The sequence below is a fragment of the Sebastes umbrosus genome, chromosome 12 (genome assembly GCF_015220745.1).
Source record: "Sebastes umbrosus isolate fSebUmb1 chromosome 12, fSebUmb1.pri, whole genome shotgun sequence".
In the NCBI taxonomy this organism is placed as follows: Eukaryota; Metazoa; Chordata; class Actinopteri; order Perciformes; family Sebastidae; genus Sebastes; species Sebastes umbrosus.
The window spans coordinates 12,385,219-12,410,339 of NC_051280.1; the positions used below are offsets into that span (position 1 = coordinate 12,385,219).

Sequence of the window (25,121 nt, forward strand, 5' to 3'; positions counted from 1 at the left end):
TTATTTATTTCTTAAGCAAGTAGCTGTGTAATAAGCGGGAAAATGTGCAGCTAGCGGGTCATTGTTGTAAAATAAACCGCGTCAGGGTGATGCATGACCCCTCCGCTTCGTATCGGGGAAGTCGGTGCCCTGTCGGGGTTTATTTCACGACAATGACCAGCTCGCTGCGCATTATCCCTTACCTACTAAACGTCATCACACCGAACACTAGTCTGCCCTTAGGTTAGTGGTGGTGACGTGAAGTCATGCGACCGTGGTATAGGTCGTTAAACTTTAGCTTTTTACTTCTGCCGATTACATTTACGCATCAAAAATCATAAAAGTGGTGTTTATTTGTGAAGATTTTCTGCAATAATCCAAAACCCAATGGAAAATCCCATTGGCTTTTTGTCAAGGGAACAACGGCGATGCTAACTTCCTGGTTGGTCTAGAAAAACACGTCATCCCTGCAGCACTACATAGCTGCTTTGTCTGTGGTGTCAGAAGGTCACTCACAAAACAAACACGAGAACTCTTCCTTCCTGCATTAATTGCATACTCTGGTCTGCTGTCTATGGAGACCTTCAGTGAAGTGCATGTGGGGGAGATGTGCTCTGAGTTGCGTCTGTGGGTGCAGCTTAGACAAGTGCGTTGGATAAGTCTCGGTAAAGCCACTGAGGGAACATAAGCAAATTAAAGGGGGAATGAATCATGTCACCCCAACAGCACCAGTGATTAGGTATGCACGCACGTACGCACACTTACATCTTCCCATAGTCATCCTACAGAGAGGACCTCGCAAATGGAATATCCTTCATTTTAAGCTCTCCACATCTGCTTATATCCACTGTTCCAACTCAATCTTTTACATTTACACATATTTTAATACTAAAGCTGCGGTTTGCTGAGGAATGTGTATGTACCTTGTATGTTGAAAGTTTCACTGTAAAACAAGGAATACAGATCGTTGTGAAAACAGGATATAAGGCAAAAAAAAAAAAAAAAAAGATTCGTACAAGGCCTAGCAGTTACTCTTAAGTGCATGTTTACCTATGACCAACCATACAAAATACCAATTTGAAGTATTTCCACATTGCATTGGTGATAAATTACTTTTTTTTTCAGACAAGCAAAGGCATCACGATAGAAATCAATAACTTAAACATACCAATTATCATAAATAATGACTGCATTGTTAACAAAAACACACTTGATTCGCCAGAGCTTGTATAACAGATATTAAAATAACAGCGAGACAATACACCATGAAGCTCCTTCATTTAGTTTTTTTTTAAGTCACATCTCAAATGTGCATCTTCACATACTTGTTGGCAAAAGTATATCCCTGGTATGACCTTGAATATTAAAACATGAAAGCTCTCCAGGGAAAATCTGCTCCAGCAACAGTGAACTAATGACCACACAGTCCAGAGAGTCGGGATCAAAACTGAACACCTTCAGTAGCTTTCTGGTAACTAACTGCTGTGAGTGGTTCATAGGTGGTGTCGCAGTTATTTGCCAGCCACTATCACTATTTTACTTAATGTTTTAGAGCAGAATAACGACTGTTTGTCCAGGCAAACACAGCAGCCACAGCTAAATATTACCGGCATATGACTAGTGGTTGTGTTAATTGCCTACCCTGTGTGTCTTTTTCGCTTTGAAGATTTCGTTTCACTTCTTCAGGGCGTTCAGGAAATGTGAACGTCTTTTCCTTCTGCACAGCTCGGACTCTGGTGCTAAGGGCTATAATGCACCGCGTGGGGCTTCAGTCGTCGTCCCTGATGGCAAATGCAGACCATCCTGTTTGCTAGAGAGAAAAGATTAGTCTCAGATCTTTATCCCTGTACTCCTACGGGGACTACAGAGCGCTCATTGGGTTTAGGATGCCTTCACAGGCAGGAGGAAGGATGATCATTTACTTGGTGATTAGATGAAAGTTTTCAGGGATTATTGATCAGGATTTACTGTTCTGGAGATAACGTCCACACATCTCAAATGGGTAGTTACTGTTTAACAGCTTTTTTTTTTGTGTTTATGGTCAAAACCCTGTTACTGTGTGTGCATGTCTGAGTACTATTTGGGTTTCAGTCCATGTGTTTCCTGGAGATGCATTCAAGTGCACAGTCCAGTCGCATGTACTGTATATGAGCACCTGGGTATCCATATGTGCCGGATTAGAGCAGTTCATCAGGGTTGATGTCTGGTATGGGCTGTCTCCAGTAACAGAAAGAGCTGTACTCCGGCAACACAAAGGCCTCGTTCTGCTCTTTGCTCAACAGAGGGAACACGTGCTCCACCAGCTCACTGAGCCGGCTGTAACTGTGGAGAGAAAGACGAGGTCACAAAGATGGACAGAGAAAAGAAATGATTAAGAGTTAAATACTGAAATCTGGAACTATTATTTTTAGTTTCTTAGGAAAACACACAAAAAACAAAACAAAATGCAGTGATCACAGAACTCTGTAGGTTTTAATTAAAGTTCCAGTGAAATGGAATATTTGAGTGGTGTACAATTACAAGAGGGATTTAATACAGCAGTGGGTAGATATGGAGCAAATATGATTAAAAAAAAGTTATTTTTATAAAACGGTCACTATATCCTGACACTAGTGCATGAGACAGGTAATCTGGAAAAAAGTCATGTGCCTCTGTGTTCTCCTATGCTCCTAATGGCATCTGCAAGATTTCACAGACTGGAAAAAAAACAACCAATCAGAGCTGATCTGGAGTCTGCCGTCTCTGAGCAGCAGTCAATCACTCACGAACTCCGATCAAACTGTCAAACTAGGCAGCGCTGATCAAATATGAATTAATATTATGTTACTGTAATGCGTATTTCTCACCTCAAATGTTTTCAGAAACATCTTGTAGTGTACTGTTTAGCTGTAAAATGAGAAAGTTTGTGACCAATGTTGAGATCTGTTGAGGAAATACGAAGCACCGCCCACCAGCCGGAGCAAAGCCAATAGGAACGCTCTCTCTCTGAAATTACCTGTGATTGGCCAAAGTCTCCCGTCGAGGAGGAGATGCAGAAGTCTAGTTATCTTTCAGAACACTTGAATTACAATATGCTGAAAGGTTATTATGGAATTTTTGCCCAATGATGCCAAAAACTTGTTGCCTACTGAAACTGAATCCTCCGTATTTGATTGGACCGCTAAAAAGTGGGCGGGCTTAGAATGTCTTCGAATTTATAAGATGTTTTAAAGATTGATTTAAGACATTTTGGTACAAAGTAAGGCCTTATTTTTGGATAATGAATTCAATGCCTTTTGAGACTTTTTAAGGATCCGCGGGAACCCTGATAAAAATATTCATGAATGCAGCTTTATGCTAATATTTCTGGCTCTCAAAATATCCCATTTGTTGGGTATTTTTTCAGATATTATATAGTACAATGAGTCCACAAGTTTGTCAAACTTGTTGGACTTATTCTTATTCTTATGGTACCAATGTCTTATTCTTACTATTAGGGATCTCTACAGTGAGACAGAAAGAACCAGTCAGTTGATGTACTTACGAGGACTTGTTGCCCTTGGTCTGCTCCTGGATCAGCTCTCCTTTTGGGTTGACTGTGAAGATCCTACACACTGGAACTCCCACCTCCTTATAGGCAAACACATCCTGTACGGAGAAAAAACGGTTAAAAACACAATCTGTGATCCAAAATGTAAATAAAACGGTAGCCAGTACAATTTAAAAACACAGGACTCGTAACAGTCCCACATTGAAGTTTATGTTTCCAGATGTTTATAAGCACAAAACAGGCTCAATTATGATTAGTTCAAAAACACACACCTCTTAGATAAAAGTATGTGAATAAAACTAATTTATATATGATGCAAAATTAGCGACTGGGCCTTTAAAAAGCCATCTGAGAACACTTAATCATGTAATTACCAGAAAGTAGCTCTCATACACAACACACACGGGTACAAACTGACATAAGGGCGTTAATAACATTAACCACAGATTTCCTGTTTGTGTTCCACCTAATGCACGTAATGGCAAAATATTACTAGGCTGAATGTTTTGATGGGCAAGTACAAGACTGTGTGTGTTGTTTTTTCTTGTTTTCTTTTCTTTGGCGAGCGTCAGAGACAGACAAAGGTCTGATGGCCGACCCAGTACTTCATCTGGGTGTTGGTGTTTATGCAGCTGAAGATGGGACGCTGTGCCCGGCTTGAGCTCCTTTCCACAGACCATGTCACATGGCACCGTACTCCGCCAGTGACCTCAGCTCTGGTTCAGCCCAGTACTGATTTCATATGTTTGTGTCTGCTAATTGATAGCCAACGTGTCATGTTGATCTTGTAATACATCATGTCTGCATCGACTTCTGCAAACACAGCTCACTGACATGTAACAGCGAGTGCTTTAATGTCTGGGAGTCTGACATCTTCAAACATCCATTAACTCACATTAGCTCTATTCCCAAAGGCGGCGTAGAATGGCTGCTTGTTATGCTGGAACAGGTTCTTGATATCTGTAAGGCATTGAATCTTGAAGATCTCTGGTTTCTTCTCGATGACCTCCCTGAAGCAAACAGACACTTTGATTAGAGAAAACACACATACTGTACACATGTCCTCAGCATGGGTCGAGTCTGAATTAAAGCTAATTTGATCAAATACATGCAATCTTCTTTCTTCTAATCTCTTTGGATTTGCTTTTTTCCCCTCTGTAAATACTGTAGGTACACATGTTAAACATCTATATAAACACAAATATCAGTTAAAATCACCACTTTAGTCTAGCTTTGCTACATGCTCAGATGGTAGGGAGGTCTCTTTGACATGCAAATGAAATCAATGTGGTCGTGTTAATAATGCAGATATGAGCAACTTAAGGCGAAACCCCCCAGGCAAAAACATTGTTTTTCATGCACTGGTTAATTTTGAGATTTTGGGCTATTTTGCTTCCATAACATGTCTTCTTTCAGACTAGTGGAAAGAAAACATCCAAAATACACATTTAGGTGTTTATTTTACTACTTTGTCGATTTGCATCTGTAGATTTTGGCTAAATTCACCAAATGTTAGCATTAGATAATGCCTCATTTGCATATTTAAACATAATATTTTAGACAACTTGTAATACAAAAAATATTTGCCTTAATGTAAGTAACTAACTAGGGAGGTTTCATGGTGATATCTATTAGTTTAAAGTGTTTACCCTATTGACCTGTAGTGTCTTCAAAATGTATGGAATTTTACAATAAATATCTTTAAAGGCCATTTTCTCAAAATGAGTTTTCTCTCAGACAGAAATTTCCACTTCAGTAGCACTTACATACATCAAACTTCATTCCTATCTATATTCTGAAGGTCTTGTTTGATGGTGATGTTTTGATGTTTGTTCATAAATCATTCATAGCCTGATTTATAAAACATTTTATTCCTAAAAACACGGCAGAAATGGATTTGTGGCTGTATTTTCTTATTTATGGAGTGATACAAAGAGATATCCAAATTTCCCTCAGTAAAACCTTTGACTCTAATATGTCAACAAAATGAAAAAAGAATTTTGAATCTGGCTTTATACAATGTTTAGATTTCTGTTCTGGAAATGTATGCACATTAGTGCATATTTAATAAGATAATGCCTCATTTGCATATCTAAACATAACATTTCCTCTTAAAGACATGTCACAAAAATCCACATGCTGTAGGTTGCTATGGTGACACATTAACCATAATGTGCATGGTAAAGGTCACAGAAGAATCCCGTTGAAATGAAGTATGATTAAGATGAAAATACATCAGAGCAGCTCAACTAAACTAAACAGAAAGTTTGTTTACTTGTGTTGACATTTGACGGAGCACACTGGGGACAACTGAGAAAAACACTCTGACCATGTTACGTGCTTCAAATTGCTAATGGGCCTGTACTGTATGGCATAACAGGGCCTGTTTTTTATTGTCTGTGCGTGTTGTGTGCGTACAGTATTTAAGCCAGAGGGTGGGAGACAGCCACATTAATTCAGCAATGTCAACAAGCCACTGACATTTATGTCCACACAAAGCTACAGCTGTAACAATACGTGTACTGTTACAGTTGTTTAATTAACTCGACACTAACACACGCTATCACAAATTATCATCACAACTTGTACTACATATTGTTTACCAAGGCCAATAATGTCTGCATCGATTACCAGCTAAATTGTGCAATAGAGCGTAGAGTGGAGTAGCTGCTTGGATTCTTTATGGTCTCTTATAATATTAAATCCAGAGCTCAATGCTACACTGAAATCAGCAAGTTGCCATTCTCTTAAGTCTGATTAGCTTATTAATAACCATGTCAATCGCCCATCAAAGGCATTGCCTTGACAGCTGTCCCCGTCTGTGAGGACACAATTCTCAACCGTTCAGAACCGACTGTGGAAAAGATGAAAAAATAAAGTTAAGAGAGATGCTGAACATGAGTGTATTTCTAGGAGCTGCTGGCGAGGCTATCAACACCTATTGAGTTAGAAATTCACGAGTTTGAGTTTTCTGTAGCCTTAACAACCTCTGCATATGAAAGGCTTATTATTATAATTGTAAGAGGATTTGGAGTCGGAGAAACTTGGGGATATTTAATGTGAAATTAAGTTTGCAGACAAAAAGGATTATACTTTGAAGGGAGACAAATATGGAATGGTTTTGAAATTGTGATAATGAGGATTTAAAGAGGATCTATTATGCTTATTTTCAAGTGCATACTTGTATTTTGGGTTTCTACTAGAACTGTCATGTTAAAAAAACGCTTTATTTTTCTCATACTGGTTGTGCTGCTCCACCTCTTTTCACCCTCTTTCTGAAACACACTCCTACTCCCCCTTGTGATTGGTCGACCGAACCAAACTCTTTGGACTCCAATCCAGCTCCACTCTAACTAGTTTCATTTGAGGGCGTGCCAAACCAGCCGTTATGCAAATGTGTTACTTGGTGACATCACCACGTAATGGAAGAAAAGGCAGGACATGAATCAAGACCTTTTACATAACAAAAAACTATATAGCACACTAAAGGAAAGGGAAAAACACAAAAGCATAAAAGTGGTGCCTTCAAATTGGGTGGTGTTTACCGTGTTCACGAGAAGAGTCCATATGAACGCCCCCCTCTCGTGGTATTCACAACCTCCTAAGTGGAAAGTTTCTGAAAGCTCAGAGATTACGAGGTGTGGCGTGTTTGTTGACGTTGTCAGAAGTCGTATATTGTTTTACTTCGTAATTTTATAATATGTCTAGCAAAATGTGGATATTCCCAACGGCCTCATCTTTTTCCTCTATCAATATGCCTTTGCATTTCCTGCATTATGTTACCCACTTGCTGGCTTGCTAAACTGTTAGACTCTTAAGCTTCCAGACGTCGACAGGAACGTTAATATTGCCGTTGCTTAGCAGCGGTGTTCTCATGAGTTAGTCACTTTAACACCAAGCATATTGTGTACACGACTTCCCATGTTGTAAACACGAGCTCACGAGTTTCATTTGAAGGCACCACAAGTCCTCTTTAATGTATGTGATGACCTCGGTAATAAAAAGTATTTATGACACTGAAACTTGAAGCCATTTACTGTATGTAGTATGTTCTTGTACCTGTGGAAGGCAGAGAAGAGGCTGCTTGGAGACAGCATGAGAGGTCCCCGGGGCAGAATGGTGCCTCCATCATTGACCCACTGCAGGTAACCTCTTGTCATGTCCGCCATGCCAATAGCCCGTGCTGAGCAGTACAGGAACTTGTAGCCGTTCCTGCCAATGGGGAGAGCGGTGCTCATTAACGGTTGTTCCAGTACAGTTTAATATCACGACCATCATTAGCAATTACTAAGAATAGCACTTTAATAAGATCAGCTGCTTTCATAATGTGCAGATGTCATACCATCCACCCATTAGCTATACCCTCTTATCCTTCAGGGATTACAATTTATTCATGTTAGTTCCCGTTAATTCCCATTCCTGAAAGTTTACACCTTGAATATTCCTGGAAGTTTACAACCCAAGTCACAGGGGGCTGGAGCCAATCCATCACAGGAGTGACGCATAGATTCAGACAACTCACACACACTTATTATTACTACTACACATTGTTATTAATACTAATATCACTATAGCTTATTTCTATTGTCTGCATGACATGGAGTTTCATGGTGTTTTTAGTTTCTACAATAACTCTGTCTTGAATATAGTTAAACTCCCTGAGTCATCAACCTCAAAGCACCCCACGCAAACACTGGGAGAAAATATCAACTCCGCAGAGAGACTACTGGGAATCAGACTCAGACAGTGCTAACCACTGACCAACCATTCATCTTTCCTCTGTGACTAATCAGGGTTGTTGTGCACTTACTCAGCTACTGAGTGGTAGAGCTTGGCAATGCCCTGGTGGGTCCAGTCCTTCCCCAACTGTGGCAGGATCTGCCCAAACACATCTGACCTAAAACATAAAAAAAACACATACAGATATTAGTGACATAAAGACAGAGGTACCTGCAGGTACATCATTGAGAAACGTAGCAGATGAGAGTAAGAGTAAAACAAACAAAAAGCAGATTGGTAGTAGAGACCTTTGAAAGAAGGTCACATAAAGCACCATAACTACTTTACCATTTCATCATAAACAGAACATTATGGACTGTTCTCCACTAATGAGGAATACGGGCCCATGGGGCAGGCACTGTCTCAACCGCAGCTTATAGCGGTGTGTGCTTACAGAATGAAATGTAAATGGGCTCATTATAGTCCCCGTGCTCTTCACCCTGTTACTCAAAGAAAGCCACATGTCACAGGTTGCCCTAAAGGGTCACAGAGATGATAAGCTTCAGTCAATCGGGACCTGTTTGATGTTGACCACCTATGAACCTCATAGAGTGTGCGTCAGGCAGACATCACACTTGCGTCAAATGAGATGGAGCTAGCTTTAAGCTAATTAGAAAAATCCATAGATTATGGACTTAATATCTGCTCTTTGAGAAGGACTTGAATTTGTCCGTGGCAAAGAAAGAGTTGCTAAGAAAACTGCACAAGATGTCGAAGAAGCAAAACTTATTTATCATCTTCCTTTCTTTCATTTAATCATCGAATCCTTCAAATGTTCTGCAACAACTTAAAGAGATAATTCGGATTTTTTGAAGTGGAGTTGTATGAGGTACTTATCCATAGTCAGTGTATTACCTACAGTAGATGACAGTCGGCACGCCTCCAGTTTGGAGAAGCAGACAGGAGTTACTGCACGGGAGCAAAGCAATGTACTGCTGTGGACGGGGGCAGCAAAAACTTAATGTCAGTTTAAGTGTATGCTATATTTGGAATATTTTTATCGCTTTATCTTGCCGTCAGACAGCCCCTTCCGACGGGTAAGTGAACTGAAAGTGAAACTTATCAATGCTCTTAAAGCCACCAGACTCCTTTGACAAAAACACTAATTTTACTTCGCAGAACACAGGAGTTATAGTACGTGTCCACAGCCTCCGTCCTTTCCACGCTTCCTATTCATTGTCTATGTAAGCAGCCGTGCAATGCATCCTGGTAGCGTGGCGGCGCGATTTGAGAGATGGACCGTCATGTTACCCACTCCTAATATGCATAGAGTTAGGTCTATGCTACTTTATGCAAATCAGGGGCGTCCGGCACAACTCGCCACATCTGGAATCTCCCTAGAAACTTTTAAACTAAACGTTGTTGATCCAAAATAAAGACTCAGCAACTGCATGGCTCATTTCTCGCCTCAAATGTTTTCAGAAACACATTTCGGTGAACTGTTTTCGTGATATAAGAGAAAAAAGTTTCCAAACGAGCCGCCATGTTGGGTCCGGCTTGAAAGCTGAGAGCAGCAGCCCACGCGGGTAAGAGTTCATCCAATCAGGTGCCTAGTGCCTTGTGTCTATTGGCAGCCCATCAAGCGTCCAATGCTGGGAAGTGAGGTGATCCCTCGAGATAAAAAACGCCCCTGTGGCCATGTACCATTATTGTGTGATTTTGGTGTTTTAAAGGGTTAGTTCGGATTCACCAAAGTCACACAATACCACAAACAAAATAACTAATCGAAGCAGCAGTAGACTAACAACTCCTGTGTTGTGCGAGGTAAACCCCTATTATCAATGGAGTCTGGTGGCTTTGATGAGAGCATAGATGACGGCTTCAGTTCCATGTAAAGTTTTGAAAATATTCTAAATATAGCGTACACATAAACTGATATTGATTTTTTTAGGTGGGTGGTTAAAATACGTTTTGCTGCAGCCCCCGTCAACAGCAGTACATTGCTTTGCTCCAGTGCTGGTACTCTTGTCTGTTTCACCAAACTGGGGGTGTGCCGACCATCATCTACTGTAGGTAATACACTGACTATGGATAAATAACTCATACAACCCCATTTCAAAACACCCGAACTCTCCCTTTGAGTCACTGTTCATTCAATTGTTGGCTTTCATCTGCAGCGATCACACTAATCATCACATTAGGAGCTGTATTTCACAGTATGTATGTGAGCAATTTATAGACACGAGGCACTAAAAATAGCATCACACAGGTGCTGACTCGCTAATGCATAGATCACTTCCTTTCTTGCAATATGAATGCGTGATCCAAGGCGAACATGCGTCATATGTTACACAGGTGCATGATTTGATACTATATATTACAAAAAGTGCAAAAAGGCTACGACAAGAGTATGAGTAACGGGTTGATTACTCCTCATATACAGTACATGCCTAAAGAATATATCATGAGCACGCACAAGAAGATGTTATTATACACAACCTAAGGGAAGAAAATCCCATGCACTGGTGGAGAATTGATAAACCCTGGACAATGTAAAGCGTTTAACAATAACAGTAATTTACTGTTTTGTTCAGTACTGCCCACAATCAGTATAGTTAAAAAAAGTTAGAACTGTTTCTCCTACTTTCACTCAAAGCTAGTTTGCCACAAATTATTGTTTAGTATTTATTAGGGCAGTCAAAGATAACGCGGTAACAACGCGTTTTAACAACACTAATTTCTTTAACGCATTAACACAATCAATCTCTGGAGGAAGTATCGGGCTCAGTTCTAAAGATATAGTGAAGATATTGTGTCACATGAAACTAGAAAAACCCAAAGAATCCATTGGTACCAACCATGTCATGCTAGCTTGTCGGGAAGCAGGCTAAATAACACTCCAAACGTACGCTAAATTTTGGCGAGGAAAAACTGGCATGGCCATTTTCAAAGGGGTCCCTTGACCTCTGACCTCAAGATAACTGAATGAAAATGGGTTCTATGGGTACCCACGAGTCTCCCCTTTACAGACATGCCCACTTTATGATAATCACAAGCAGTTTGGGCAAATCATAGTCAAGTCAGCACACTCACAGCTGTTGTTTTGTATGCTAAACACAGTACCTGTGAGGGTTTCTCGACAATATTTGTCAATGTTTTGTTTTGTACATACATTTGCAAAAAGCAAGCATATCTGCCAAATCTCCCTTCAAGTTACATTTTGAACAAATAAAAAATGTGCGATTAATTTGCAATTAAATAATCATGGACAACCATGTGATTAATCGCGATTAAATATTTTAATCGATTGACAGCCCTGGTATTTGTGTGTACATTCATGTGCTATATAGTGAGATAAAAGTAGAATAACGCCTCATAGAAGTTCAGCACCGTTACTCTGATTAGAGGGGTTAATATGTTTTGTGTGACTTGGAAGCACGTACTTGGTGATGGTGCCATCGATGTCAGAGATAATGACTTTGTCGTCCCAGTTCCACAGGTAGATGGTGCCCTCGCAGCGGCATGTGCCCTGGTATTGGGTGGTGATGCTGAACGTCACATCATTAGGTCCCTCCTTCAGTTTCAGACTGGCCTGGTTGACACAAGGAAGACAGTGAAGGCATTCTGAAGGCACAAGCGATTTCATTCACTAACATGTGTTCCAACAGTGTAGGCATTACTCTCTAGTGTGATTTGTTTTACCACAGTACAACGAACATATACAGGTCTTTAGAGCCCCCTAAAGACTGTTAGTGGAGCAAACACTATGCAGTTCACAGCCAGCCAGCAGAGGGAGCTCTAAACTACAAAATAAACCCCTTAAAAGTATGTCATTGAGTGCTCCACACTCCAGTTTGTGATCTGATTAATCATATACTCTGAGCCAAATGTTTATTTGTCAAATAAAAGTACAGCTTGATAATATCAAAAAGTTGAATGCCATACTTTTAAAGAAGTTATCTGGATGATTTTGAAGAATGAAAACACGTGTGGAAGAATGTACTTACTATCTGATCAGAGGAGAGGCGTAGTGACTTCCTGTAAGTGCACGGGCCGGGGTGGTGTTGACTGTCTACTGGCTGAAGTCTCTCCTGACAGGACACAGCGCTCACCTCCTTGGCCTCTTCGTCACTGGATGAGTCTCCTGCTTTAGGCCTACAGGGAATCAAAAACAATTCATATGGAGAACTATCCACAGACCAAGCACTACTCAATGGGTAAGACAGATGTTATCAAGCCTTCCATTAGAAATAATAACTTACATATTAAAGGCTGAACAAAATATATTTAAAAATGTATGGAGACTCTTTATTAATTATCTGAAGGATTAAGATTGAACAGATGATCAAGTGAGTGACTAATTTCTGTGGCCGCAGTTTCCGACATCGCAGAATTTGTATTTGTCTTCTAAAATGTGTTATATTTTGCATCTGTTGCAATTAATATACTCCATTTTGTAAAGTTTACCATTTAATAAAACAGGGGTGTTTTGTGATGTTTTTTTTCTTTCTTAGTTTAGCAAATGTATATTGTGTTATATATTATACCAATGTAAAAGTTTGTATTTCATGCCGTTAAAAATGTAAACAAAAATATTGTGGAAAAACTATTCAAGATTTGAAGCTGATTAAATATATAAAATAAGATTTCACTTAACATACTCAGCTCTTCGTGATCTGCCTTGCAACCCCGCCTAAACAACTCTGTTCATCGCAATATAATGTGATTATGCCGAGTTGTCATAAAACAACATGTTTATAAAGCGTTTTACAACGTCATGCCGGAGTTCAACACGTCACTGAACTCACTTGACTTAGCTGAGTATTAATAAACCTTTGATACCACTTACGGCAATGGAAGTTTCTCCTGAGACATGGAGGGTCCTTCCTCCTCCAGATGAGACTCCTCCTTATTTTCAGGCTTCGTCTCCGACTGGAAGATATAAAGGGAAAATATCCCAAGATATAAAATAGATATAAAAACAAAAGGCTATACATTTGGATGAGAACCTTACAAAAAAAAAGAAAGTGATAGATTTGCAGGAGGTTTTTAATACTTATGATAACATGCACACCTGCTTGATTGCACTATCTGCCCTTTTTCGCCAGAACCACCAGCGGCCTGACTTCTTTGGCATTTTCTCCTTCACCCAGGCCTCCTCTGTAGCCTGTGATAAACAAGAAGACAGTTAACGATGAGCTAGTTGCAGATTTACAATGACACGTATGTACTGATGACAGAAAACCAAGATCACAGTTACCTTTGGTAAGTTCTTCTGAAATGCTTGTAGACTTAGAATCAAGGGTGCAGCTAGTGTCCAGTTATAATATCTGAGAACACAGGCAGAGTCAATATTGACCACACGCTTATCACTTGTACACTTCATGTGTGAAATAAAAATGCTTGCTTACCTATTTCCTATCTTTACTACCAGGTTGGGGTTATCTATAATTGCTGGAGTTTCAGCAAATTCTTGATAGGTGATGATGTGCTCCATGAACCTTTCTGCAAACACAGAAGGGAGAGGACTGTTAATTAAAGACAGCCGATGAAAAGGTCAGTGGCGGTGAGCCATATCATCTTACTTAAAGCCACATAGAAAGGTCAGGAAACTTTTTCTTCCATCAGCCACATCAGCTGAGAAGCACTTCCAGAAGAGTGTACGAGATACAAGAGAGAAAGTGCTGTCGGGATTCAACCCCATTAAAATAGACACTTGGGGTAATGTGGGCGCAAACATTGTTACCGTTACACATACCAAGCTGATGTATTTGTATGGATAGAGCCTCAACTAACAGTGGCTGGAGGCCTGCTAATTGGGATAGGTGCCGTTCACATGTTGCGTCTAAAGAACGTGTGGAAAACAACAGCCGTGCCGCTTTCATCCTTTTATCCAATGTGCTTGGGCTGCGCTACTGCCGTTACTAAGCAACCAAAACCTGCACGCTGCGATGATGATGATGATGATGATGATAAAGTTGTGTGTGACCTTTCAACTGAATGTTGTGACGTTGTTGGACGAAAAGTATGAAGCATGTAAAATAGTGTTACAGGAATGAGTACTAAAACACAGAAATTAGTTAGCATTTTAGCACTTCCAGTTCCCTTGTCTCGAAGTCATTGTTTGTTTAGATGAGATGCCTGAAATAAGGTCCGTCGTTAACACAAGCTTAAGAGAGTTAAACGTTTTGTTCTACAAAATACAATGCATCAATAAATACCCAACTTCTGTATTTTGAAGCTTTTTCGTGTCTTCAAAATGGAGGTTGCTAACAAGTGGCTAAATGAGACTACCAAACGACATCACGCAGACCCGTCATTGTTTATACTCGCGCTCATGCGACCGTGGTGTAGTTTGTTTAAAGCCGTTAGCGTTTTACTTCTGGTGATTGCATTTACACCTCAAAAATCATAAATGTGGTGTTCCTTTACGAAACAAAACATGTAAGTATCATAAATGTTGGTTTGCCACAGAGCTTATTTTCTGCAATAATCCAAAGCACAATGGAAAAATCCCATTGTCTTTTTGTCAAGGGAACCCGTGTGATTCTAACTTCCCGGTTGGCCTACAAAAATACATCATCCCTGCAGCACTATTTTGGCAACAATAGATTTGTGGGCGTAAATAAGCGGCATGTGAGTAAGGAAACTTTGTAGATACACAATGAATTTAGTACGGCTCTACTGGCTGAGGTTAACTATCAATCCTGCATAAAAGTACTAAGTGCACTTTCGGTTACATTTTTTATGAGTGCTATTCTCGTGTACCTTTGGATATTTCAGCATTTTCTGTGAGGCCTCCGCACAGAGAGAGAGTGACGTCGGGGACGTCACTAGCCGAGTCAGAGAGACACTCTGTCCCGCTGTCAGCTGCTGCACTGCCCACCGACTGTGGAGACTGAGAACCAGAGTGCATCTCTGAGTCCATCCAGTGCTTTGTCGCTGCCTCAGCCTCACTGGAGCAACAGAAGAGTACAACATGATGCTTCGTTTCGTTTTAAAATAGACCACATTTCCATTTTTAATCAAAATCAGGCCAGGACATTAATTAGGTGCCTCTTTCGTAATCTAACCTCTTAGGAAAATATCGTGCAGCAACATCAGGTTCAAGTACATTCAGGTCATCTAGGTAGATATCCTCAGGACCCTGGTGCTGGCTCCTCTTTGGGACACCTTCATTCAACAACAAGAATGTATGAGTTAATGTGCAATCACAACTAACCAGGAGTTGGCTGAAAAAAGGGAACTGATAACGAAGCAAACGTACCTTTCTTCTTAGAGGGTGAATCGCTCAGTTGGCCGTTGAAAGGAGTAGAGGTTGCCACATTGGGTAGAAGGATATCCAGCGGCTCTGTGGGGGTTACAGGACTCACAGAGGTCATGGTGCCGACAGATGCGAGAGGAATCACAGGTGTTACAGTGGTGATAGGGGTGCGTGGCTCGGGCTTGACGATGGTGCACATTGAGGAGGGGGCAGCATCTCCCCTTTCAATCTCGGCGTCGTTCTCCATGGCCTCGGAACTGAGGATGACACGGAAGTGGGTGCTCTCCGATGGGGTGATGGTCACTGTTTTTATCAGTTCTGGTTTCTCTTTTTTGGTGATCTGGATTTTGGATATCAGGGGGGAAAAAAAGTTATAAAGAGGAGAGTATACTGAGAACTACGTACCTCTGAATGATACTGGAGAGAGCTGCTTACCCTGGTTGTTTCTGGAAACTCCCCCCAGGTCCACTGCATGTGTGACTCAGCTCTGAGCAAACTCTCTGAGGGCCTGACCATCAGTTCAGAGTCACTCTTTGGGGAAAAGGCCTGAGACAAGCCGTGACTAAAGGGATAGATGACCAAAAGCAAACAATCAATAAGAGAGTCTATTTAAGTGTCACACCCTTACCGATGGCTCTGTGTTCATGTCAATAAAGAATGGGATTGTGATGTGAGCAGCAGTGAGCAACGCAAGGCATTGTGGTATTTTAGTACACTGACTGAAAGCTACTGTAGTGACCGAGTGACAGGCTGCGGCTGGGAATCAAAAGAGGGATGGGAAACACTGTTTTAACATGAAATAAAAAATGACATCCACCGAGTCAAAATGCTTATGTTATCATTAATTAGCTTGTTCTTGTTTCCTAACTGTGGAGCTTGGCTGGGAGCTTCTTTAGCTGCGTTAACTTTTGAGCTGTCACAGAGTCAGCTTCATTTATTGACTTCTAATAGCTGTATTCTTATTAACATGACAATCTACAAGAAACAGTTTGCTAATAAACCGCTAAAAAGTCGAGGAAGAACTGACATGGCCATTTTCAAAGGGGTCCCTTGACCTCTGACCTCCAGATATGTGAATGAAAATGGGTTCTATGGGTACCCACGAGTCTCCCCTTTACAGACATGCCCACTTTATGATAATCACATGCAATTTTGGGGCAAGTCATAGTCAAATCAGCACTCTGACACACTGACAGCTGTTGTTGCCTGTTGAGCTGCAGTTTACCATGCTATGATATGCACATATTTTATATGTTATATGCAGTACCTGTGAGGGTTTCTGGACAATATTTGTCAATGTTTTGTGTTGTTAATTGATTTCCAATAATTAATATATACATACATTTGCATAAAGAAAGCATATTTGCCCACTCCCATGTTGATAAGAGTATTAAATACTTGACAAATCATCCTTTAAGGTACATTTTGAACATATAAAAAATGTGTGATTAATCGCGATTACATATTTTAATAGATTTACAGCCCTCCTAATAACCCTTACAAAGTCGTAACAGGACCGGTTGGCTTAGTTTTCTTTTTTACCTTTATTTATTCATGGGGAGGTTCACTGAGAGCAATGCTCTCTTTTTCAGGAACACCCTGATCACATTCACACAGCTACACATTCACACCTGGAAGCTGCCCAGTACAACCACAGTCTGATCTGCTGGCCACTGAGCAGCTCAACTGGAGCCTTGCTCAACGGCACCTCAGTGCTGGTAATGAGGTTCACTTTCCCCACCCAGATTTATCCTGCCGGTCCAGGGTATTGAACCGGTGACCTTCCGGTCTCAAGCTCGCTTCTCTAACCTTTAGTAACCAGTAACCCAGTTATCAATGCTGTCAGCATGGTGGCTAACCACCCTACTTCGGCTGTGCATTCAAACATGCTGTCAGTGTGCAAAGCGAGCACCATTAGCCTTTACAACAGAACCACTTCACTACACTTGTTAGATAAACTTTCATTACAGTTTTTTCTCTGTTGATTTGTGTTTGTTGTCGCTGTGTGCTCGTGGTTGAATATGCATGAATGCATGTAAACAATAGGAGCTATTCCAGATCATGGCAACCACTACCCAGAATGCAATGTGCCATGACGTTGTTGCCCATTTTCTATACATACCTGTCATTTGACGGCCAGTCCCCATCAGATAGTGGATATCCATCAAGGTTGTGTCTGGCTGCAGGTAATTTGGGGTCAATGTCTCGCATCGTGGTCACTGAGGGTGACCTAAATACAGGATGAAACAGATACATCATAATTAACTCATCTCCATATAAACAGACAACAGTGAGCATTGACCCTGAACCCACCTTGAGACATGTGCTGCAGCTTCCTCGTCAGAGCTCAGGTCCATCTCAAAGATCTCTTCATTTTGCCCAGCGCTGGACATAGCAGCAGTCGTAGCAGCAGCAGGTGCGTTAGCAGCAATTGCATTACCAGTAGTGACGGACATGGGCGGGGTCAGCTCCTCTCTTCGGGGGTCTCCTTTGTGTTTCTTCCTCCGTCTCTTCTTCTTCTTTGTGGCCATGGTGCTTGGAGTGGGAGGATCAGGTGGGTCCTCTTGGTCAGCGGGGTCATCCTCCAGATCTTTTGGCGCTCTGTGCTCAACCTCTGAGATCCAGAACAGGTGACTCTCGGTGGGGATTGGGGAGGTGGCCAGATGGGCAGGGACAATCTGCTAAAGCATCAATGAAAATCATGTGAAGGCAGGAACTTGAGGGTTAAGATTAATGATTCCTAGTGTCTGTTCCTAGACTATGACTGAAGTCCACTAGAACAGGGTTGTTGTCACTGCTTAGCTGTTATAACGAGAGTTTGGAAAGCTTGAGCAACAGGTCACCTGTCAAATATAGCAACTATACAACAGTGGAGTAATTTTTTCCTCACACATACATTTCGCTACACTTGTACGTTGCTGTAGGCCTTAAGATTAGGTTAAAGGGATAGTTCAGGGGTTTTGAAGTGGAGTTGTATGAGGTCCATAGTCAGTGTATTACCTACAGTAGATGACGGTCGGCACACCCCCAGTTTGGAAAACAGAGAGGCGTACCGGCACGGAACCAAAGCAATGTACTGCTATCGACAGGGCCAGCAGCAAAACGTTTTTTAGTCACCTAAAAGAAAGGCCCACCTATAAAAAAAAAATCTATATGCGTTTAAGTGAACGCTATATTTAGAATATTTTCGCTTATTTATCTTGCCGTCAGACAGCCCCTTTCCGACGGGGAACTGAAGCCATTGTATTCATCTATGCTCTCGCCAAAGCCACCAGACTACATTGAAAAAAAACTGTAGTTTGACCTCGCAGAACACAGGAGTTGCTGGTCTACCGCTGCCTCGATCGTTTAGTTTGTTTGTGCTATCGGTGGTGAATCTGAACTAACCAAAGTCACACAATAACAATAACTAACTTACCAATCGAGGCAGCGGTAGACCAGTAACACACGTGTTCTGCGAGTCAAAATTACTGTTTTTTTTTTCCACTGGAGTCTGGTTGCTTTGGCGAGAGCATAGATAAAGGCTTCAGTTCCCCGTCGAAAATATAGACTGTATAGCTGTCTGACGGCAAGGTAAAGCAGTGAAAATATTCTAAATGTAGTGTACACTAAATTATTGCTTACTTACTTAGTTATTGATTTTTTTAGGAGGCTAAAATATGTTTTGCGGTAACTCCTGTCTGCTTCTCCAAACTGGGAGCATGCTGACCATAATATGCTGTAGGTAATACACTGACTACGGATAAGTACCTCATACAACCCATCTTCAAAACACCTGAATCATCCCTTTAAGGCATCGTGAGACACTGTCTTTCTGGTGTAGCATGTACAAAACCATGCTTAATCTGATATGATCCTCCTTGTGATTATGGAATTTTCTTCAAATAAATTCTTAAAAAGGCATCGTCATTATATTTCATTGAATAATAAACCTATCAAAAGGATGATGACATTGTTTGCTACACTGAAACACAAAACAAACTTATTTTAAAAAGATCTCTGCTTCGCAAGCAACAAAATGAATGGACAAGATGGTATTGTTGATGTCGGATGGAAAAAATGATTTACAGTGCGTTCAATATCTCACTTAACTTTAGCTGCGATGCTTTACACAGTATAAACATCTAAATTAATGTTTGAGGTATTAACCTGCGACAGTATTGTTATTTCAATTTAAATATTCAAAGTGGTGGGCTTCATTAATCTGTGTAGTTAATTGGGTGCTCACATTCAGCTGCTCGGATTCCTGGACGAAAAAGGCCTCTCCATTGTCACCGAGCTTCATGTGCAGCTCTACTGGCTCTCCATTCACTTCGATGTCAATCTGGTAGAAGATAAAAGCAATGTAAAAAATCAAAAAGAGGAGTCTGAAAACGGCGTTTGCCTGACATCTAATCAGCATGTACTGTATGTATCCATCTATATACATCTGATTATGATTTTCTAAATGATTTAAAAACAACTTGTTTTATGGTATACATCCAACAATACATGTCAGGCCTGGAGCTACATACAGCCCCATCTTTCTCCCAGAGCTTTACAATGCCTAATAACTGTATGAGTCCTCTGGGCTCCCATTCTGTGGATCCTGCCAATAGAGCAGAGCCATTCATGTTTGCCGGGCAGGAAAACCCCCAGTGGACCTGAGGCCATTCAGAAACTTGACACCACAAAAGCAAAAACCAGATCACGTCTGGCCGAGACTTCAGAGGAGGCAGAATTAGACTCACAAGTGCTCAGCTCAGTCTGACAACCTGAAACCAAATCATCAATATTAATTCTCAACCAACGGCCACCAGCATATTCGGTTTGTTTTTTTCTTTCTCTTGTGATCCGTGATGTTGTATCTTTTCCTTTACTCATGGTGTGGTTTCTCAGCAGCCTCAAGATTTAATTTCACCCCCCTCAGGCTTGCTAAGAGCAATTTATGTATGGGGAGTGATGGCTGGGAATTTCAATGCCCAATTGATAATGAGCCAGAATAAATGAGGTTCCTCTTCAGCCTTTCACAGCCGGTGGCAGGCTGCATTCGCTTGGCTGAGTTGTGGATTTACCAACACCATGCTGGATTACTGGAATTACTGGAGGCAATGGCTACCTGCAGATGTTCAAATTAGTATTGGGTTGTTTCTCTCTGACAGCAATAGCCAATGTGACTTTTGAAGTTTGTATTTACTTCTGACCAGAAGGATGGAAATGGAAGAAAAGATGAGCTATCCATGCATTCATTTTTACTTATCATCCCAAATATGTTTAAGAATCAAACCGTACTTTTAAAAACATATCTGGTTGCCAACCAAAATGATGAGTGTATGGGCACAGAAACACCATCCACAGCCAAAATTAATTAGTATTTGGCTGGCAACTACAGCTTCATTCCCACTCTGAATTTTAAAAATATATATGCATGTCAGAGAAAAGTATCCCATCATTTACTTGGTCCAGTAACTTCTGAAAATATATTTATATTTAGCAACAGCCCTCAAGGATCTGATAAGTGATCTCAGAGATACATGCATAACTGTTGGTTACACAACAGCCCTTGTTGTTGAGGCCCTCATCTTCACGTTTCCTCCCCCTCCCACGCATTCAAGTTGTAGAGCTGTTGCCATAGGAACCACTCATTCATTCCTCCCCTCCAAGCCCATCAGCATTCTGGGTAGGTGGTGGAACAGCGTCAATCCACCACAAATCATCACCCACTCTGAACCAAAAGCAAGTAAATAAGCTTTCTTTGAGTCAGAGTGCACCATCACTGTTCTAAGAATAGAAGTCATGGACAAGTTCACCATTCATAGTGAAGTGGTGGGAAAACACATTAAAATAATTATCATCGCTATCTAACTTTAGCCATTACTAATTACTAACTGAATACAAAGGGATATTCTGAATCTTTATATAAGATGATAAACTCAAGTAACCTCGACAAGAAAGGTTGTGTTGCTATAGCAGGTTAAAAATCATGATATTTAGCTCTACATTTACTTCCACCATCAAAACTAGTACCAAAACAGGCTTAACTAGATCTCCTTACCCGTCAACTAGGCCAAAGGTGCTACAAAAAATGTAATTTCCTCAGGTGAGAACTGAGCGCTAAAAATAGCACCATTGTTCAACCTGAACCATGATTAATTGTATCTTATCTTTGGGCAAGAATGTATAGTAACGGCTTCTATCAAGGAGGGAGAAAAGCCCAGAACAACCCATCTACAGTAAACAAACATTTCCCCAAATGGTTCAAAGATGCTCCATTAATTCAGGCAGAAGCCCCTAGACATGAGAATGGGTAACCTGACTGGTAGGGGTCAAGCAAATAAGTGAAAATGTTGTGTGGTGGACCATTCGAGTGTACAGCCTTTAAATTAGGAGTAGAAAAACTGAAATTATCTGGCTTAATTTGGACACAACCTCATAAAGAACTAGCCACAATTACTGTATGTACTAATGTTTAAGTTGTCTTGAAGACTGATTATGCTGTATGAAAATTCAAAATGTTCTTCTTCAAAAGGGAAACAAAACATTTTGTAGGTGCCACACACTCTTATATATACTCATTCTCTCAATTTCCTTTTGTAGATTCATAAGCTTGGAAGTGTCTTGATAAGGAGCTCAATCATATTAATGATTACATAACTTCAACATGTCAGTGAGAGAAAACAAAGAAATAAAAACTCCTTGAACTTACCACTTTCTCTTTTGAGCGCAGTACACCCAACTTGCCAAAGCGCACATGGAATGGCGAGCACTGGTAGGTGCCATCTCTCTGGCGGACAACCACAACATCAATGCAGCCCGACAACGTGGCCTGATTAATGCCCTTGTACAGTTCTTTGACGGTGACCAGCACCTGACCTGCCAGCTGGCCTACGTAGTTCATGGTGTCCGCCTGGAGGGGGGAAAAGAACAAAATATTAGCTGAGTTAAGGGAAAGACAGGATGAGGAAGTACTGTTCGGGAGGAAGAGGAGACAGTTTTGGCCTGAACAAGTTGTGAAATCTAATAGTTTTCCACTTGACTTAGCACTCTCTCTCTCTCTCAGTCTATCCACTGCTGTCTCTCCTTTTAAGTATCTTTTTCTGGACTGTCGCTCGGTCTCATTTGTCTTTTGTTTTCATATCTCAGCTCCCTTTCTGCCTGTCTGCCTGCCTGCCCTGCGGTGTCTGTTATCTCCTGACCTGTATACAGACTGCCAGAGTGCCACTGTTAGCCTGTCACTGGCCGCTGTCCCACATGAGCAACATCAGAGAGGGGGGCCGCCGGCTGGGCTCAAACAATGACAAGAGACAACCTCACACAGAGTTCCCACTGCCCTGCTGCAATGGGAGCAGCTGACTTCTTGTTTATATTCATAACCCTCTGCTAAGTCTATCAAATACAATATTAATACTGTGGCTATAATTATATGGACTTGGATTAACCCCGCACAGGAAGCAGTTACTAAGACTGTAAATTCTTTTACAAGCAATCTGTAAGCTACTAAATCAGAGAGAAAATTACACAGGCCTAATAGGGATGCATCGATACTGATACCGGATCGGATATCGGGCCGATACTGACTCAAATAGCTGGATCGGGTATCGGTGACATTAAGTCCGATCTATTCAATTTAGATCTGTATTTATATACTATATACATTATATAATGTAATTTTAATTTCTGTTTAAGTTTCGACCAATTTTTTTGCTGCATTAAAAATCCTGAATTGTAATTCCTGTTAATTTTGATTTTTTTTTTTTTTACCAAATTAGTGGTGTAGGATTTATTATATTAATAATAGATAAATATTCTGTTAATTTTGAAGATTTTTAACCAAGTTTCTGGTATACGATTTATTACTTTAATAATAAATAAAAATGTTATTTGTATAAATAAAATACAAATTTGTATTTGTTTGTTGCATTTTGTTTTACAAAGTCAAGAAAACAATGTTTAAGTCAAGCCTGACGTTGCCTTACACATAAAACAATGATTCCGGTCCCTTCTACATAGTGAGGCATACAGCTTATTAATTAAACACTTGTATCGTATTGGTACTCGGTATCAGCCGATACCCAAAGCCCAAGTATCTGTATTGTTATCGGGACTTCAAAAGTTGCATCGGTGTATCTCTAAGGCCTAATCATGCAAACTTTCCAGCCTTCCTGTGGCCTCATTACTGAACTAGATTATTTGCAGTCATATGTGCATTGTGACACACTTAGTGAATATGACTATTAAGTTAGCAAACATTATTTTGTTTTGCTCGGGTCAGGGTCTAGTTTAGTGGGGCTTGTAAACATGCTGACTTCATCGGGTTTATGCAACTTGAAATGCTCCAATCTCACACTGACCTTTTGTTCAGAGTCTAGCCGTGGGGAGTGTTGTAGGGTAGAGAATAGAGGCATTTGTGCAACGGTGGCATCATGGAATATGGGAAACTGGCATGATATGCTTTACCAGAGAGTAAGCTAATGAATAGATAGCAATAAAATACTAACTTATGCAGGCCACTCAGAATAATTCCCACACTTCTAACCACACAAAGGCAGAGAACTATCATGAAATCAGACAGCCATCACTGTTAGTCAGTTCAAAGGGTTGTAGAGGAGTTTAGATGATTTGATACGAGGCTTCCTGTCAACAACAGGAAGCTCTCAATTCTCTCAAAGAACTTCACCCCACATTTGCAGACAAGGAAGAGGGAAAAATACAAGTTATGCCTGAGTTGAGGCCCTTTGTTGACATTCACTCCAATGACACTCTTCTGGAAGATAACATGAAACTACAGTCTGAAGGAAAGTAACCAGTCACAATGAAAAAAGATACTAAAACTATTAGAAAAATCTATTATTCTAAAGTTACTTTTACTACAACTGCTTGTATGGCGCAAAGATCAAAAATCACTGAAACGAAGGCAGTGTGATTACTACCAGCTTCAGTTTTATATTTAGTAGTCAAATGTCATAGTAGTCAACAGGGTTATTAAAATAAACTAAAACTGAAACTAAAATGAAAATAAGCAGTGAAAAATATGTATCTGGTCTGGAGCATAAACACCTCAGCTGCAAAATAATTTCACTTTCAGGGGTCAAATGTCCACATGTACCATGTTGTTGGCCAACTCTATGCATATTTTCTTCATAATCTGGATTTTCTGTATCTCTAAAAACCATAAACGGTCTCGTTGCTATCAAGCAAATAACACCTGGTACAAGTGTGGAGAATTAAACTTTCACTTTATTTTGACACCACAGAAAGTCATATTGCGGGTGCACCAAGTGCAAAGCTCCTGTCCTCTGGACTGACACAGTGTTAACACCAAGTGCAGAGATACATAAAGAAGTTTGTCATAACAACAAGGCTCCATTCAACTGTAAAGGTTATTATATCAGGGAATATCCCACGTCAAAAGCACAAATGACCCTTACACAGGTCTGGAGAGTCGCCAGTATCCAGTTATCTACAACACAGTCCAATGTGACAACACACTTTACCTGCTGCCTGCTACCCATTGTCTTTTCCTTCTATGCTATAAATCATGCAGGCTTGGTATTTTGGATAAGGATTTACTAGCAGATTAGACAGGTGCTGCAGGCTTCACAACCCAGCCAGAATATTTTAGACCATCTCAAATACAAACACTACATCAGT

General features: G+C 40.7%; 1 protein-coding gene across 6 annotated transcripts in view; it reads right to left on the minus strand.

Moving 5' to 3' along the window:
* Positions 1–1,105: 1,105 nt before the first annotated feature.
* lpin2 (lipin 2) overlaps positions 1,106–25,121 on the minus strand; it is a 32,040-nt gene continuing 8,024 nt past the window's right edge. For 3 of the 6 annotated variants that reach the window (XM_037787972.1, XM_037787973.1, XM_037787969.1), the window contains exons 2-20: positions 22,177–22,377; positions 19,720–19,815; positions 17,805–18,172; positions 17,614–17,721; positions 15,927–16,053; positions 15,495–15,831; positions 15,301–15,400; positions 14,996–15,183; positions 13,639–13,732; positions 13,488–13,557; positions 13,302–13,394; positions 13,077–13,159; positions 12,235–12,382; positions 11,671–11,819; positions 8,319–8,405; positions 7,568–7,720; positions 4,404–4,518; positions 3,503–3,606; positions 1,106–2,301 (exon numbers count right to left, since the gene is read on the minus strand). In XM_037787972.1, coding sequence (XP_037643900.1) covers positions 2,157–2,301; positions 3,503–3,606; positions 4,404–4,518; positions 7,568–7,720; positions 8,319–8,405; positions 11,671–11,819; positions 12,235–12,382; positions 13,077–13,159; positions 13,302–13,394; positions 13,488–13,557; positions 13,639–13,732; positions 14,996–15,183; positions 15,301–15,400; positions 15,495–15,831; positions 15,927–16,053; positions 17,614–17,721; positions 17,805–18,172; positions 19,720–19,815; positions 22,177–22,368 — 2,757 coding nt within the window. In that variant the 5' untranslated portion in view covers positions 22,369–22,377 and the 3' untranslated portion in view covers positions 1,106–2,156. Of the gene's footprint in view, positions 2,302–2,825; positions 2,866–3,502; positions 3,607–4,403; positions 4,519–7,567; positions 7,721–8,318; positions 8,406–11,670; positions 11,820–12,234; positions 12,383–13,076; positions 13,160–13,301; positions 13,395–13,487; positions 13,558–13,638; positions 13,733–14,995; positions 15,184–15,300; positions 15,401–15,494; positions 15,832–15,926; positions 16,054–17,613; positions 17,722–17,804; positions 18,173–19,719; positions 19,816–22,176; positions 22,378–25,121 lie in introns of those variants that run through there. The other 3 variants (XM_037787970.1, XM_037787971.1, XM_037787974.1) reach the window with 3 other exon arrangements.